Source organism: Argopecten irradians, chromosome 2 (assembly GCF_041381155.1).
Source record: "Argopecten irradians isolate NY chromosome 2, Ai_NY, whole genome shotgun sequence".
NCBI lineage: Eukaryota > Metazoa > Mollusca > Bivalvia > Pectinida > Pectinidae > Argopecten > Argopecten irradians.
In genome coordinates, this window is record NC_091135.1 from 12,611,991 (window position 1) to 12,626,358 (window position 14,368).

Sequence of the window (14,368 nt, forward strand, 5' to 3'; positions counted from 1 at the left end):
GTAAATATACCAAGATCAGAGAAATAGGCAACAAAGTGTTCTGAATAATATGCAGTAATTAAATGTTGCTACTAAGGAAACCTAGTCTCTAGGGGAATTGTAATTCATTAAGAGCAATTATTTAATGATGAGAATCCTTTTTGACATTTCGAATTCTCTGTGATACATATATTCAGGTTTCAGGGACAATATACACAGCTTTAAACTAGAATTTTAAATTGAAATATTTGAGATGAAAATGGGAGTGTGTTTGAAATTATAAGAACATTTTGAGACCTAATCAAAGATAGTTAAAAAAATATTTGTTTATAATAAACAAGATTTTCTGTTCGTGTTCAGAGATATCGTAGATTTTTTTTTATTAAGATGTGATATCACTGATTTGTAACTAAAAATTTAAGCTGTGAATGGCCAAAAAGTACAAATGCCGATTGTCCTAGTGTTATCATTAAATATGTCGTTTTTAACAAAATATGAAATGTCTGGTAATGCAGAAAAATTTACCATGCAGCTTTTAGCATCTTAACAATAGGTTGTATTGTGTAAAACAGAAATACTGTCAGAAATTTATAAACATTGATAAACATTGTAAGAGGTTGTAGGGACAAATTCATTTGGTTTCTATAAAAGGTTGTGATAAAATCACGCAATATTTGTAATTGTAATTTCAGAACTTTTTATACAACACATACTGTGATGATGTCATTACTTTTTGTACTACTCAAACTTTGATGATGTTATATCTTTTTGTAGTACTACACAAATTTTGATGATGTCATTTTTTTTGTACATCACAAACTATGATGATGTCATTACTTCTGTGATGAAGCCATATGCTTACTTTCCTATGAGATTTTGTACAACTTTTATTGTGATGATGTAATCACTTTTTGTACAACACATTACAATGATGTCACCGGTTTTTGTACAATACATATTATGATGTCACATACCTTGCTTTATCGTAACATAAATTATTTTGTTTTCAAAATCTATCATAATAGTAAACAAGCTTTTTATGTAAAACTGCTTTATCAATTATAAAAATGTCACATTCAATATTCCATTATAATATATAAAAATTCATAGCTGAAGCATAATGCCATATTATTTTCTACTTCTTAGAAACTTTCATAGTAATGATTTTACTAAGTCACATATGTGCTACTTATAAGTACAGCGGCTTGATCTGGCTACTTAACTTAGCTATTTGAGTAAAGACCAAGGCTCTGGCTTTTGCACTGGAACTCGGATTATTTTCATGAGTCCTCTATCCATTTAATTCTATTGGTATTGGAATTCCTAACTTCTGGTTAAATTTCATACAAAATTGATACTGCTGCGTTTTGTATCTTTGAACAAAAGTAACTGTATGGTATATGTTCTAGCATGGGCTTGGCGCCGCACAATAAGTTCTGAAATAGTCTTCCATTATAGGAGATTTCAGAAAAGATGGCGATGACGTCACACAAAGGTACATCCGGGCGCTCAAAGGTACAACTCTGTATATCTACACATAAACATAGTGGGAACACAGCCGCTTGCGATGTTTGTTTACATTTTATTGTAATAAATAGTGCGACAATCCGAGAACTATTGCGTTATTTTAATTATAAAAAGGGTAAATAAATATATTTAACAAAAAATATTTAGATATAAACATCTGGTATTCATATGTTTTACTCTGTTTATACTCCATTTTCGACCGCCACGAGTAAAAACACGGTCGACATTAGACATACGTATAAACATTGACAGAAGTTACAAAATTAACAGAAACTACATATTAAATTCCAAGTTTCCCCAAATAATATAATGACATTTTAATAAGCGACTACTGTTTTCTAAGTTTAACTTGGTAAAAACATCTTACGATGTGTGATTATGACCAAATTAAAATTTGCCTTCGTAGATTACCCCAAGCGCACGGCAGCCATTACGTACAGTACTGCCGAGATCCCGAATTTCGTCATTTTTTAAGAGTCACAAAGTTATATATTCTGGTTAACTTTTTCGTCAGAAATTTTGGAATTTAGTTTTATGACATTCAAATGAGTCATTTTATAGTTTCTTTTTATCATATTTTAAAACAAAACTTCGAGTATTTTAGGATTCTCGAAGCCGTGCGCAATGTGTCCTGGTCGGCATTTATAGTATTACGATTTAGCTATGTTGTAATTCATAAATCTAAATGAAGTCTATCTAACATGCATTCAAATTACTTAAAAGTAATATCACCTCAATTTGGCATTTCACATAACGGCACATGGAATAAGGGTGACTAAAAATTAAAAAATAAACTCATGAAATTGAACGATTTCACTATTTTTATTTTTCGAGATATCGGCAGCAATACTGTACGTGTACGTACACATACATCTTCTTTTTATGTGTAACAGTGGTTTATACCATTTATTTAAAACCAGATATACATAGGAAATAACGAAATATATATCTTTTACAAGTACTTGTTGAGATATACGTTGGTAATTACGTATAAATATTATTTAATTTCCCAACTATTGGCTGTCGACCGAGGTGATCTACCGGCGAAGCCATGCACGAGCGGCCGTAGTCTGACCAGGTGGTTCACATTTCGTTATATTTATGTTAAATAGTGTTATGAACAGATTTTCCGTGTATTACAGAAATATGATACATTGAAATCAATTATTTATTCATAACTTTTTCACAACATGGATTTCTACGTGTGAACAAAAAGCGGGTACATGTGACGGCCCGGCACCGCTTCGCAAGCTGGCCTCAACACTATATATAAATCTACACAAATATATTTAGCAATAAGAAATTGTAAAATATAAATGTCTGTAACCTCTGAAACAATAAGAAACTATTTTAATGCCAGAATTTGCAAGTATGAAAGTGTATACTTTTGTCACAGTATCGATTTTGTAGCAGTGATGTACGTATCTGTTATTGTTTTTATAAGTCGCCATATTGTGTTTGTACCTTTGAGGACCCGGATGTAAACTTTCTGTGACGTCACGCCATCTTTTCTGAAATCTCCTATAAACTAGTGTTTCAAATCGAGTTTACGTATCAAGTTTTCAATACATTAATTGTTGTCTCTCTCTTAATAATGTGTTTTCTCTGTTCTTATTGTAGTGGTCCCTCTCTGCATATGGGGATATAACGGTTCGTTGTTCTTGGTTTCCCACAGAACCTGAGAAAGTAAAAGGGTGAAAGTTTGATGAGTTTTTAGGTCACCTGAGACGAAGTCTCAAGTGACCTATTCTAATCGCCTTTTGTCCGTCGTCGTCCGTCGTCCGTCGTGCGTCGTGCGTCGTGCGTCGTGCGTCGTGCGGTGTGCGTCGTCCGTCGTATGTCCGTAAACAATTTACATTTTTGACTTCTTCTCCAAAACTGCTGAAGCAATTTCAATGAAATTTTGCACACAAACCTTCTAAGGCATAAGGCCAATCAAAATTGTGAATTATATGGTCCCCACCCCCCAGGGGGCTGTGGGAGGGGCCAAAAGGGGTAAAATTGAGTAAAATTTCAAAAATCTTCTTCTCTACTCACAGATGTGGTAGAATCAAATACTCTTCATAGATAGAAAGGTCTTAAGGTCCTTTACAAAAATTGTGAATTATATGACCCTGGGGTCTCACGTTTCCCCCTGGGGAGGGGGTCAAGTTTACTATAGTTTATATAGGGAAAACACATTTATGAGCATTTTTTGCTCAATTTTCATTGGAAACGAGTCAAACTTGGTTAGAATTATTAGCCTGAGATAGCATTTTAATATTATATCCACATTGGTCCTGGCCGACCCCCTGGGGGCAGAGGGGTGGGGCTAAAAAAGGGTCAAATATATATAGGCTAAAACTTCAAAAATCTTCTTCTGAAATTCTGGAAATGGTAGAATCAAATACTTTTCATAAATAGAAAGGTTTTAAGGTCCTTTACAAAAATTGTGAATTATATGACCCTGGGGTCTCTAGTTTCCCCCTGGGGGAGGGGGTTAAATTTACTATAGTTTATATTGGGAAAACACATTTTTGCTTATTATTTGGTCATTTGTAATAGGAAATGAGTCAAATGTTGTCAGAATTATCAGTATGAGATTGGCCATTTAATCCTATTAACAAATTTTCTATGACTGACCCCCAGGGGCTTTAGGGGCGGGGTCAAAAGGGGTAAAATAGGCTAAAATTTTCAAAAATCTTCTTCTGAAATTCTGGAAATGGTAGAATCAAATACTTTTCATAAATAGAAAGGTCTTAAGGTCCTTTACAAAAATTGTGAATTATATGACCCTGGGGTCTCACGTTTCCCCCTGGGGAGGGGGTCAAGTTTACTATAGTTTATATAGGGAAAATACATTTATGAGAATGTTTTACTCAATTTTCATTGGAAACGAGTCAAACTTGGTTAGAATTATTAGCCTGAGATAGCATTTTAATATCATATCCACATTGGTCCTGGCCGACCCCCTGGGGGCAGAGGGGTGGGGCTAAAAAATGGTCAAATAGGCTAAAACTTCAAAAATCTTCTTTGAAATTCTGGAAATGGTAGAATCAAATACTTTTCATAAATAGAAAGGTCTTAAGGTCCTTTACAAAAATTGTGAATTATATGACCCTGGGGTCTCACGTTTCCCCCTGGGGAGGGGGTCAAGTTTACTAAAGTTTATATAGGGAAAACACATTTATGAGAATGTTTTGCTCAATTTTCATTGGAAACGAGTCAAACTTGGTTAGAATTATTAGCCTGAGATAGCATTTTAATATCATTTCCACATTGGTCCTGGCCGACCCCTGGGGGCAGAGGGATGGGGCTAAAAAAGGGTCAAATAGGCTAAAACTTCAAAAATCTTCTTCTGAAATTCTTGAAATGGTAGAATCAAATACTTTTCATAAATAGAAAGGTCTTAAGGTCCTTTACAAAAAATTGTAAATTACATGACCCTGGGGTCTCCTGTTTCCCCTTGGGGATGGGGTCAAGTTTACTATAGTTTTATATAGGAAAAAATATTTTTAGCATGAATTATTTGCCCAATCTTTGTTAGGAAAATAAGTCAAACTTGATAGAATATTAGCCTAAGATATAGCATTTTAAATCAAATATCTGTCTCGATGACCCCTTGGGGTCCCACGTTACCCCCTGGGGAGGGGTCCAAGTTTCTTTAGTTTTATATAGGAAAAAATATAATTTGAACATTATTTGGCCCAATCTTTGTAGGGTCAAACTTTGATAAGAATTATTTAGCCAGAAAAGCATTTTAACATTCATATACAGGTGTCTGGTGTATTTGTAATTAAAGGCCCTTGTTAAAACTGGATCTCGCCTCTGGTGTATTTGTAAAGGTAATTAAAGGTATATACAGGTGTCTGGTGTATTTGTAATTAAAGGTATATACAGGTGTCTGGTGTATTTGTAATTAAAGGTATATATACAGGTGTCTGGTGTATTTGTAATTAAAGGTATATACAGGTGTCTGGTGTATTTGTAATTAAAGGTATATACAGGTGTTATTTACAGGTGTCTGGTGTATTTGTAATTAAAGGTATATATACAGGTGTCTGGTGTATTTGTAATTAAAGGTATATACAGGTGTCTGGTGTATTTGTAATTAAAGGTATATATACAGGTGTCTGGTGTATATGTATTTAAAGGTATATATACACAGGTGTCTGGTGTATTTGTAATTAAAGGTATATATACAGGTGTCTGGTGTATTTGTATTTAAAGGTATATATACAGGTGTCTGGTGTATTTGTAATTAAAGGTATATACAGGTGTCTGGTGTATTTGTAATTAAAGGTATATATACAGGTGTCTGGTGTATTTGTAATTAAAGGTATATACAGGTGTCTGGTGTATTTGTAATTAAAGGTATATACAGGTGTCTGGTGTATTTGTAATTAAAGGTATATATACAGGTGTCTGGTGTATTTAATTAAATGTATACAGGTGTCTGGTGTATTATGTATTTAAAGGTATATATACAGGTGTCTGGTGTATTTGTAATTAAAGGTATATACAGGTGTCTGGTGTATTTGTAATTAAAGGTATATATACAGGTGTCTGGTGTATTTGTAATTAAAGGTGTATACAGGTGTCTGGTGTATTTGTAATTAAAGGTATATATACAGGTGTCTGGTGTATATGTATTTAAAGGTATATATACAGGTGTCTGGTGTATATGTATTTAAAGGTATATATACAGGTGTCTGGTGTATTTGTAATTAAAGGTATATACAGGTGTCTGGTGTATTTGTAATTAAAGGTATATTTACAGGTGTCTGGTGTATTTGTAATTAAAGGTATATACAGGTGTCTGGTGTATTTGTAATTAAAGGTGTATACAGGTGTCTGGTGTATTTGTAATTAAAGGTATATATATACAGGTGTCTGGTGTATATGTTGTATTAAAGGTATATATACAGGTGTCTGGTGTATATGTATTTAAAGGTATATATACAGGTGTCTGGTGTATTTGTAATTAAAGGTATATATACAGGTGTCTGGTGTATTTGTATTAAATGTCAGGGTCGGTTAAAGGTATTAAATATATACAGGTGTCTGGTGTATATGTATTAAAAGTATATATACAGTTGTCTGGTGTATATGTATTTAAAGGTATATATACAGGTGTCTGGTGTATTTGTAATTAAAGGTATATACAGGTGTCTGGTGCATGTATTTAAAGGTATATATACAGGTGTCTGGTGTATATGTATTTAAAGGTATATATACAGGTGTCTGGTGTATTTGTAATTAAAGGTATATACAGGTGTCTGGTGTATTCTGTGATAACGAGGATAGAAGACTCACCACTTGATGTCTGCCATTGATTAACACACCCACTCCATCACCAGCCTTTCCTATTCATTTTCATGTCTCTAATAAGCTAAAAATGTGATTATATCAAAGTACAAAGGAAAACAAGCTAGACTGCATTTGTCTGACCGTTCCAGCTAACTACCGTCTGGCTATAAAGACACATATAACATATTAATAGATCCAATATACACCGAGTTGTCTTTCCTTGTCTGAGCTGCTGTTGGCTAATAGTATTAAATTTGATGTCTTTGTATAATGTAAAAATAAATATCTATTGGAAAATGCATGATGCCAGAATGAGCTCATGAAAAACTGAAGACTGGTTCATATCAAAGAAAAAAAGATAAAAAATTCTGAAAAAGGATTGAATGATTCTGTGTATATTCATAGTTTTTTTTTCTTTTCTTTTTATAATTCGAGACATGTAATAGCAGTGTTTGCAGAACCCTTTCAAAGATAGATTGTTGATTTGCTTACGGGGTTGATAATAGAAAATATAATGTTTAAAAAGAAAAATGTCTCTACAGGTTCATGATGATAAGATAATGTTTGTACGGGTGATAAAATCCTTTTACTTAGTTTACCCTCTAATACATGCATAGCCAGATTTATAATGCAGAGCCTATTGGCTCTCGCAAATTTCATCTAAAGTTGGGAAATATTTCCAACTGCAATCCTATAAAGACAGCATGAACCCTTTCAATAAATCTTGTAAGGTAAGCTGGAATTGGAGCCGAAATGTATTCCTATTATTTGAAAAAGAATGAACACTGGAAATTGGGCTTTAAGACAAAACATTCATTTGAAAACTCTTTGCTGGAAAATGTGACCTGTCAGCACCAGTGATTGGAAGACACACATATTTTTCTGCCAAGTTGGACAGGAGTTATATTTGCTTTATATTTCTTGAAAAAGTGTTACCGGTATACTCCAATATATTCAGATTGTATGCAGTTATCTGTTGAATTTCAATACAGCTACACATGTATAGTTAAAGAGTTCTTGTAACATCACATTACAGTTGAAGGGAGATAATTCTAGTTTAAAATTTGTTGTCTGAAAGACAAATTGTTGTAGTGGTATTCCTTTCTGTGTTGGGAACCAGTTTTGAAATCACAATTGAGGATCAGTTTAGGACTATCTACTAATTAATGATTTTATAATCGGATACCATCTACAGAAAATAATTCTAATTTTTTAGTATCTAAGATGTTTTAAAGTATTTTGAAATGTGGTTTTGCACCAATATATATATATAACATAATAAAGGTTCAGAACAGTATAAAATAAGCAAGAGTTATCTCCCATCTTAATAATCAAATATTAGCATTCATAATCGAAAACCTTACTGATCGATTATCAATTAAAATCGAGAATTGGTCCAACATTAGTAAAAATGCTAACGTACTTTTTGTCTCAGATAATTTGGTGTGATTTCTCGCATCAACAAAATGTGTCTAGTATGTCCTGACCATAGCAATAAAAGATTAACAATTATTGATGTACATGTAATCAGTTCATGGTGGAAGTAACAAAAAGATAGAAGTCATGAAATTTGGTCATCATGGAATAAACAAATATGTACAGAAACCTAGCTGTGCTCCTTACTTGAAATATACTTCATTTCTTTTTGTTTTGTTTTTCAGGCTCCAAATTTTTATGTAGTGTCCTGACTGCCCCAGTGAAAAATGAACAAGGGGAGGTAATCATGTTTATTATCAATTATGAGGATATCTCCGAACACGCCACCACTGCCATCAGCAGCAAGCCCGAAAATAATGTCAAAATCACTAAATCAGGTGAGAGGACTGAAACACTGGGTTACTATACCCACTATAATCACCTTAAAGGTAAAAATTGAAACATTTTATTATTTCAGTTTAGATTTAAGGGTGACTTTGGTGAGTTCATTTAAATATAAATTTTGTTGTACATGTATGTCAGTTCTAAACATTAAATTATATAACATTATATCAAATCAATAGACTAGCAAAGCGTTTAATAAACAGAACAACAATGTTGTTATGGAAAACATTCAATGAAGCTGAACATTCATCATTCAAACTTGATTTATATAATGTTGTTCTAGCTCAGACTGCACTTATATGATTTGGTATATCAATATTTATTGAGTTATCAATCCTATTCCTTTTAGTGATGCATATTGATGTTAGCACTCTTCTTAATGAAGGTACAATTTGAAATATTCCAGTTTGATAATTCTGTAAGATACTTAGTTTAGCTAAGTCTCAAGAAGTGTTATTACTAAGCAATTAACCATTTAGACCATGAAGTGTATGAATTTCATCTTTATTTATCTCAGGTCGAATAGGAAGCTTCAAGCTACGCCTACCGTCGATCCGACGAGATTTTAACAGGTTTAAATCCTGTGGTATGGACAAAAGTCCGGACCCTGAGAATCCACCCATTCCTGAGGAAGCTGTCCCTCTCAATTCCCTTCCATACCTTGACAATGAAATTCCGCCAAACTCGCCAATTTTCCGTTACAAAAAGACCGGTTCAGACATTCCAGCCCCAAACTCCCGCACCGGTGCCTATATACGACGAGCGTCCTCCATGGAAGGTCTCGAGGCTGAGCAGCTAACGCCTACGTCAGGTGATCATAATCTCATCATATACTATCTGTGCAGGTTCATAGGTCACTCAGAGCATCATATGGAAAAATCCTGAGAGCAGGTCATAGGTGGTAGGTCATATGGACAAGGTCATGGAGACAATATCACAGGGTTAAGGTCATTTAAGCAAAGTGTTGCGTCAATAGGAACAGGTTCATAGAAAGGAGGTCATGGGAATTTGAATAAAGGTCAAGGTCTTAGGGATGGGGGATAGGTTGACATTATATTAGGACAAAAGAATAAAGTGACAAGTAGGGCAGGGAGTGGTCTAGACACTAAAATTTGGTAACAAAAAAAAATTAAACCCTGTTGGATAAACGGTTGATAGGTAAGTTATTTTTAATAAAGGCATATGGAGCAAAATCACAAAATGCTTCTTGGAGATATCATACAGACTCCTGCACAGTTTTTATATAGCTAACACACATATTTGAATACAGGATCTGTTGATACAGTTGATGATATATCGCCTATACACTACCAACACTGTCCCTTCAGTTTAGTGACCTTGACCTTAATGCCCTCCTATAAATTAACATATCAGTTGATGTTGTGTTGCACACCTGTAATACAATATTTATATATATACATTTATAATTACAGGTAACATATCCTCTCCTGCATTCAAACAAATAGTTCATATAGTACAATGAAATAGCAGTCCAAGGGGAGGCAACTCTCACATTCTTGACATTTTTACTGCATAATATATATTTGTGCATGTTTTAGAAAGCTAAATGTTTAGTCTAAGGGAAGCAAGTCTGATTTCCTTAACAATCGGAGGTAATATGAAGTTCTGCATGGGCATAAGGGAGGTCACTCTGTTTCCCAATCAGATGTTCAAACTCTTTGTTGCAGACATATATCATATTTCCAATGGTCGGGCGCGGGCTTACACCGTAGGGTCATGTGAGTAGATAGATTGTTCAGGCCGACCGTTTTCTACGTTTTACACGTTTGCATCAGCCTGGGGAATGTCATCTTGGAATATCCTTAAGCAATCTGCAAAAAAAAAAAAAAAAGAAAGAAAAAAAAAACAGAAAAAAAAACCCATCTTAATATAGATGAATATTTAAAAAATTAAAAAGGACAAAAATATTCTTAATTCCCCTGAAGATATATCTGACACTTGTCACAAGATTTGAAATCTATATATAAAAAATGAAGAAGGAAAGGAAATTAATTTGTATATGGCAATTCAATTAATACTTATATATTATGTAAGATATTGCAGACATGAACATGACTTGATATGGATCCTTGTTTTATATTTGATTGTTAAAGGTGTTTCCAGGTTATATACTCACAATTTTTCCTGAACCATTCATGTATGACTGTCTTCTCTCTTAAGGCATGTGAGAATGTTACCATCACTAAAACTCTCAGTCAGTTACAAATCATCACTTTAATATCAAGTCACCTTTGTTTACATGCATGAATGCTTATCTCTTATTCAAGGGTTCTTCGTCATTTCTAACTCTCTCCCAACGTTTTATTTATCAAGCACTTTTCAAAATGAGGTATTTTCATTGTTTATTATATGAGGGGAAGTAACTGTGGTATCTTGAAATATTTTATGGTAGAGATGCTTAACTCTGGTGTCCTACAATAAGTCCAACAGGGGAAGTAACTCTGGCACTCTACAATAAGTTATGATATATTGAAGTAACTCTGGCATTCTACAGTACGTCAAGTAAGGCGAAGTCAATAACTCTGGCATCCTACATATGTCAAATAAGGGGAAGTAACTCTGGCATCTACAGTAGTCAAATAGGGGAAGTAACTCTGGCATTCTACAGTAAGTCAAATAAGGGGAAGTAACTCTGGCATCTACAGTATGTCAAATAAGGGGAAGTAACTCTGGCATTCTACAGTATGTCAATAAGGGGGAAGTAACTCTGGCATTCTACAGTATGTCAAATAAGGGGAAGTAACTCTGGCATTCTACAGTTAGTCAAATAAGGGGAAGTAACTCTGGCATTCTAAGAGTCTGGTCAGAAATAAGGGGACAGTATCTCTGGCATCCTACAGTAAGTCAAATAAGGGGAAGTAACTCTGGCATCCTACAGTAAGTCAAATAGGGGGAAGTAACTCTGGCATCCTACAGTAAGTCAAATAGGGGAAGCAACTCTGGCATCCTACAATAAGTCAAATAGGGGGAAGTAACTCTGACATCCTAAAATAAGTCAAATAGGGGGAAGTAACTCTGGCATCCTACAGTTAGTCAAATAGGGGGAAGTAACTCTGACATCCTAAAATAAGTCAAATAGGGGAAGTAACTCTGGCATCCTAAAATAAGTCAAATAGGGGAAGTAACTCTGGCATCCTACAGAAAGTCAAATAGGGGGACATAACTCTGGCATCCTACAGTAAGTCAAATAAGGGGAAGTAACTCTGGCATCCTACAGTAAGTCAAATAGGGGGAAGTAACTCTGGCATCCTACAGTAAGTCAAATAGGGGAAGCAACTCTGGCATCCCACAATAAGTCAAATAAGGGGAAGTAACCCTCTGTCTAAATAAAGTTCAAATAGGGGGAAGTAACTCTGGCATCCTACAGTAGTCAAATAGGGGGAAATAACTCTGACATCTCTGGCACCTATAAAATACAGTTAGTCAAATAGGGGGGAAGTAACTCTGGGTCAAATAGGGGAAGTAACTCGGCATCTACAGTAAGTCAAATACTCGGCATCCTAACATAAATAAGTCAAATAGGGGGAAGTAATTCAGGCATCCTACAGTAAACTCTAGGTAAGGGAAGTAACATCCTAAATAAGGGGAATGGGTATGTCAAATAAGGGGGAACTCTGGTACAATGGTCAAATAAGGGGAAAACTCTGGACATACTAAAATAAGTCAAATAGGGGAAGTAACTCTGGCATCAAGTCAAATAGGGGAAGTAAGTGCATTCTACATAGTCAAAATAAGGGGGAAGTAACTCTGGCATCCTACAGTAAGTCAAATAGGGGGAAGTAACTCTGGCATCCTACAGTAAGTCAAATAGGGGGAAGTAACTCTGGCATCTACAGTAAGTCAAATAAGGGGAAGATTATCAAATAAGGAAGTAACTCTGGCATTCTACAGTAGTCAAATAGGGGAAGTAACTCTGGCATCTACAGTATCAAATAGGGGAAGTAACTCTGGCATCTACATGTAAGTCAAATAGGGGAAGTAACTCTGCAACTACAGTAAGTCAAATAGGGGGAAGTAACTCTGGCATCCTACAGTAAGTCAAATAAGGGGAAGTAACTCTGGCATCCTACAGTAAGTCAAATAGGGGGAAGTAACTCTGGCATCCTACAGTAAGTCAAATAGGGGGAAGTAACTCTGGCATCCTACAGTAAGTCAAATAGGGGGAAGTAACTCTGGCATCCTACAATAAGTCAAATAAGGGGAAGTAACTCTGACATCCTAAAATAAGTCAAATAGGGGGAAGTAACTCTGGCATCCTACAGAAAGTCAAATAGGGGGAAGTAACTCTGGCATCCTACAGTAAGTCAAATAGGGGGAAGTAACTCTGGCATTCTACAGTAAGTCAAATAGGGGGAAGTGACTGGCATTCTACAATAAGTTATAACATTATGCCACGCTGAAAATCCAATAAGTTATAATAGGGGGAAGTCATCTTACAATACATTTTTATAAGGGAAAGTAACCCTGTCAAATAGGTCTTATATAACATTTTACATCAGTAACATTTGTACCTTCACACTTGAATTTGAGGTTTGGTATTATCTTAAAATAAATTAATGGTTATAAAGGTGCATGATTTCTTCATTACAACATTGATTATATATTTAAATAAGAGAAAACATCTGAACTAACTAAATGATATGCTATGGATATCTGATAGGTAAGTTGTGATAAACTATATGAAATAATGATTGTGTGACTTATTAACTCTTTAACATATACCTGTGAGTTGTCCAAACATATATATCAAAGCTTGCTGAAACTTGACTTTCTACATGTAACTACCAAAGCTTATGAATTTTTTTAACATTCAGATCTTTTTGGACCTGTTTCTAACATATATATGTATTCACAACTTTTTCTGCACTATCAGTCTGCTTTTAATATAACCGAAAATTGATAAATTTTAATAAATTATTTTGTCAATTTCCATTCCAATAATTAACATGAAATGGCGGTTACCATTTATCTGTGTTTGTAATGTAGATATAATCTCCCCTCAGGATCAGGTATGAGTTATTTTGTATTAAAGCAATACATGAGTGATACACGGAGGTAACTTTTTCAAACCCAGCACATAGGAATGTGCAGGGAAACAAATGGACATGTAAATGAAAAGAAATATTCAAAACTAACTAAGAGGACTGATAATATATGTAGATTGATAAACTTGTACAAGTATACTTGATTTTCTGACAGTTCCCAGGTGTCTGGGCTCAGGTATACTTGATTGTCTGACTGTCCCCAGGTGTCTGGGCTCAGGTATACTTGATTGTCTGACTGTCCCCAGGTGTCTGGACTCAGGTATACTTGATTGTCTGACTGTCCCCAGGTGTCTGGGCTCAGGTATACTTGATTGTCTGACTGTCCCCAGGTGTCTGGACTCAGGTATACTTGATTGTCTGACTGTCCCCAGGTGTCTGGGCTCAGGTATACTTGATTGTCTGACTGTCCCCAGGTGTCTGGGCTCAGGTATACTTGATTGTCTGACTGTCCCCAGGTGTCTGGGCTCAGGTATACTTGATTGTCTGACTGTCCCCAGGTGTCTGGGCTCAGGTATACTTGATTGTCTGACAGTCCCCAGGTGTCTGGGCTCAGGTATACTTGATTGTCTGACAGTCCCCTGGTGTCTGGGCTCAGGTATACTTGATTGTCTGACAGTCCCCAGGTGTCTGGACTCAGGTATACTTGATTTTCTGACAGTCCCAAGGTGTCTGGACTCAGGTATACT

The 14,368-nt window shown here is 35.1% G+C and overlaps 1 protein-coding gene across 5 annotated transcripts in view; it reads left to right on the forward strand.

Moving 5' to 3' along the window:
• LOC138314488 (voltage-gated inwardly rectifying potassium channel KCNH6-like) overlaps positions 1-14,368 on the forward strand; it is a 164,346-nt gene that overhangs the window by 97,430 nt on the left and 52,548 nt on the right. For 4 of the 5 annotated variants that reach the window (XM_069254845.1, XM_069254846.1, XM_069254847.1 and 1 more), the window contains exons 3-5: positions 8,457-8,609; positions 9,134-9,427; positions 10,305-10,355. In XM_069254845.1, the coding sequence (XP_069110946.1) occupies positions 8,457-8,609; positions 9,134-9,427; positions 10,305-10,355 (498 nt within the window). The remainder of the gene's footprint in view (positions 1-8,456; positions 8,610-9,133; positions 9,428-10,304; positions 10,356-14,368) is intronic. The other variant, XM_069254848.1, reaches the window with a different exon arrangement.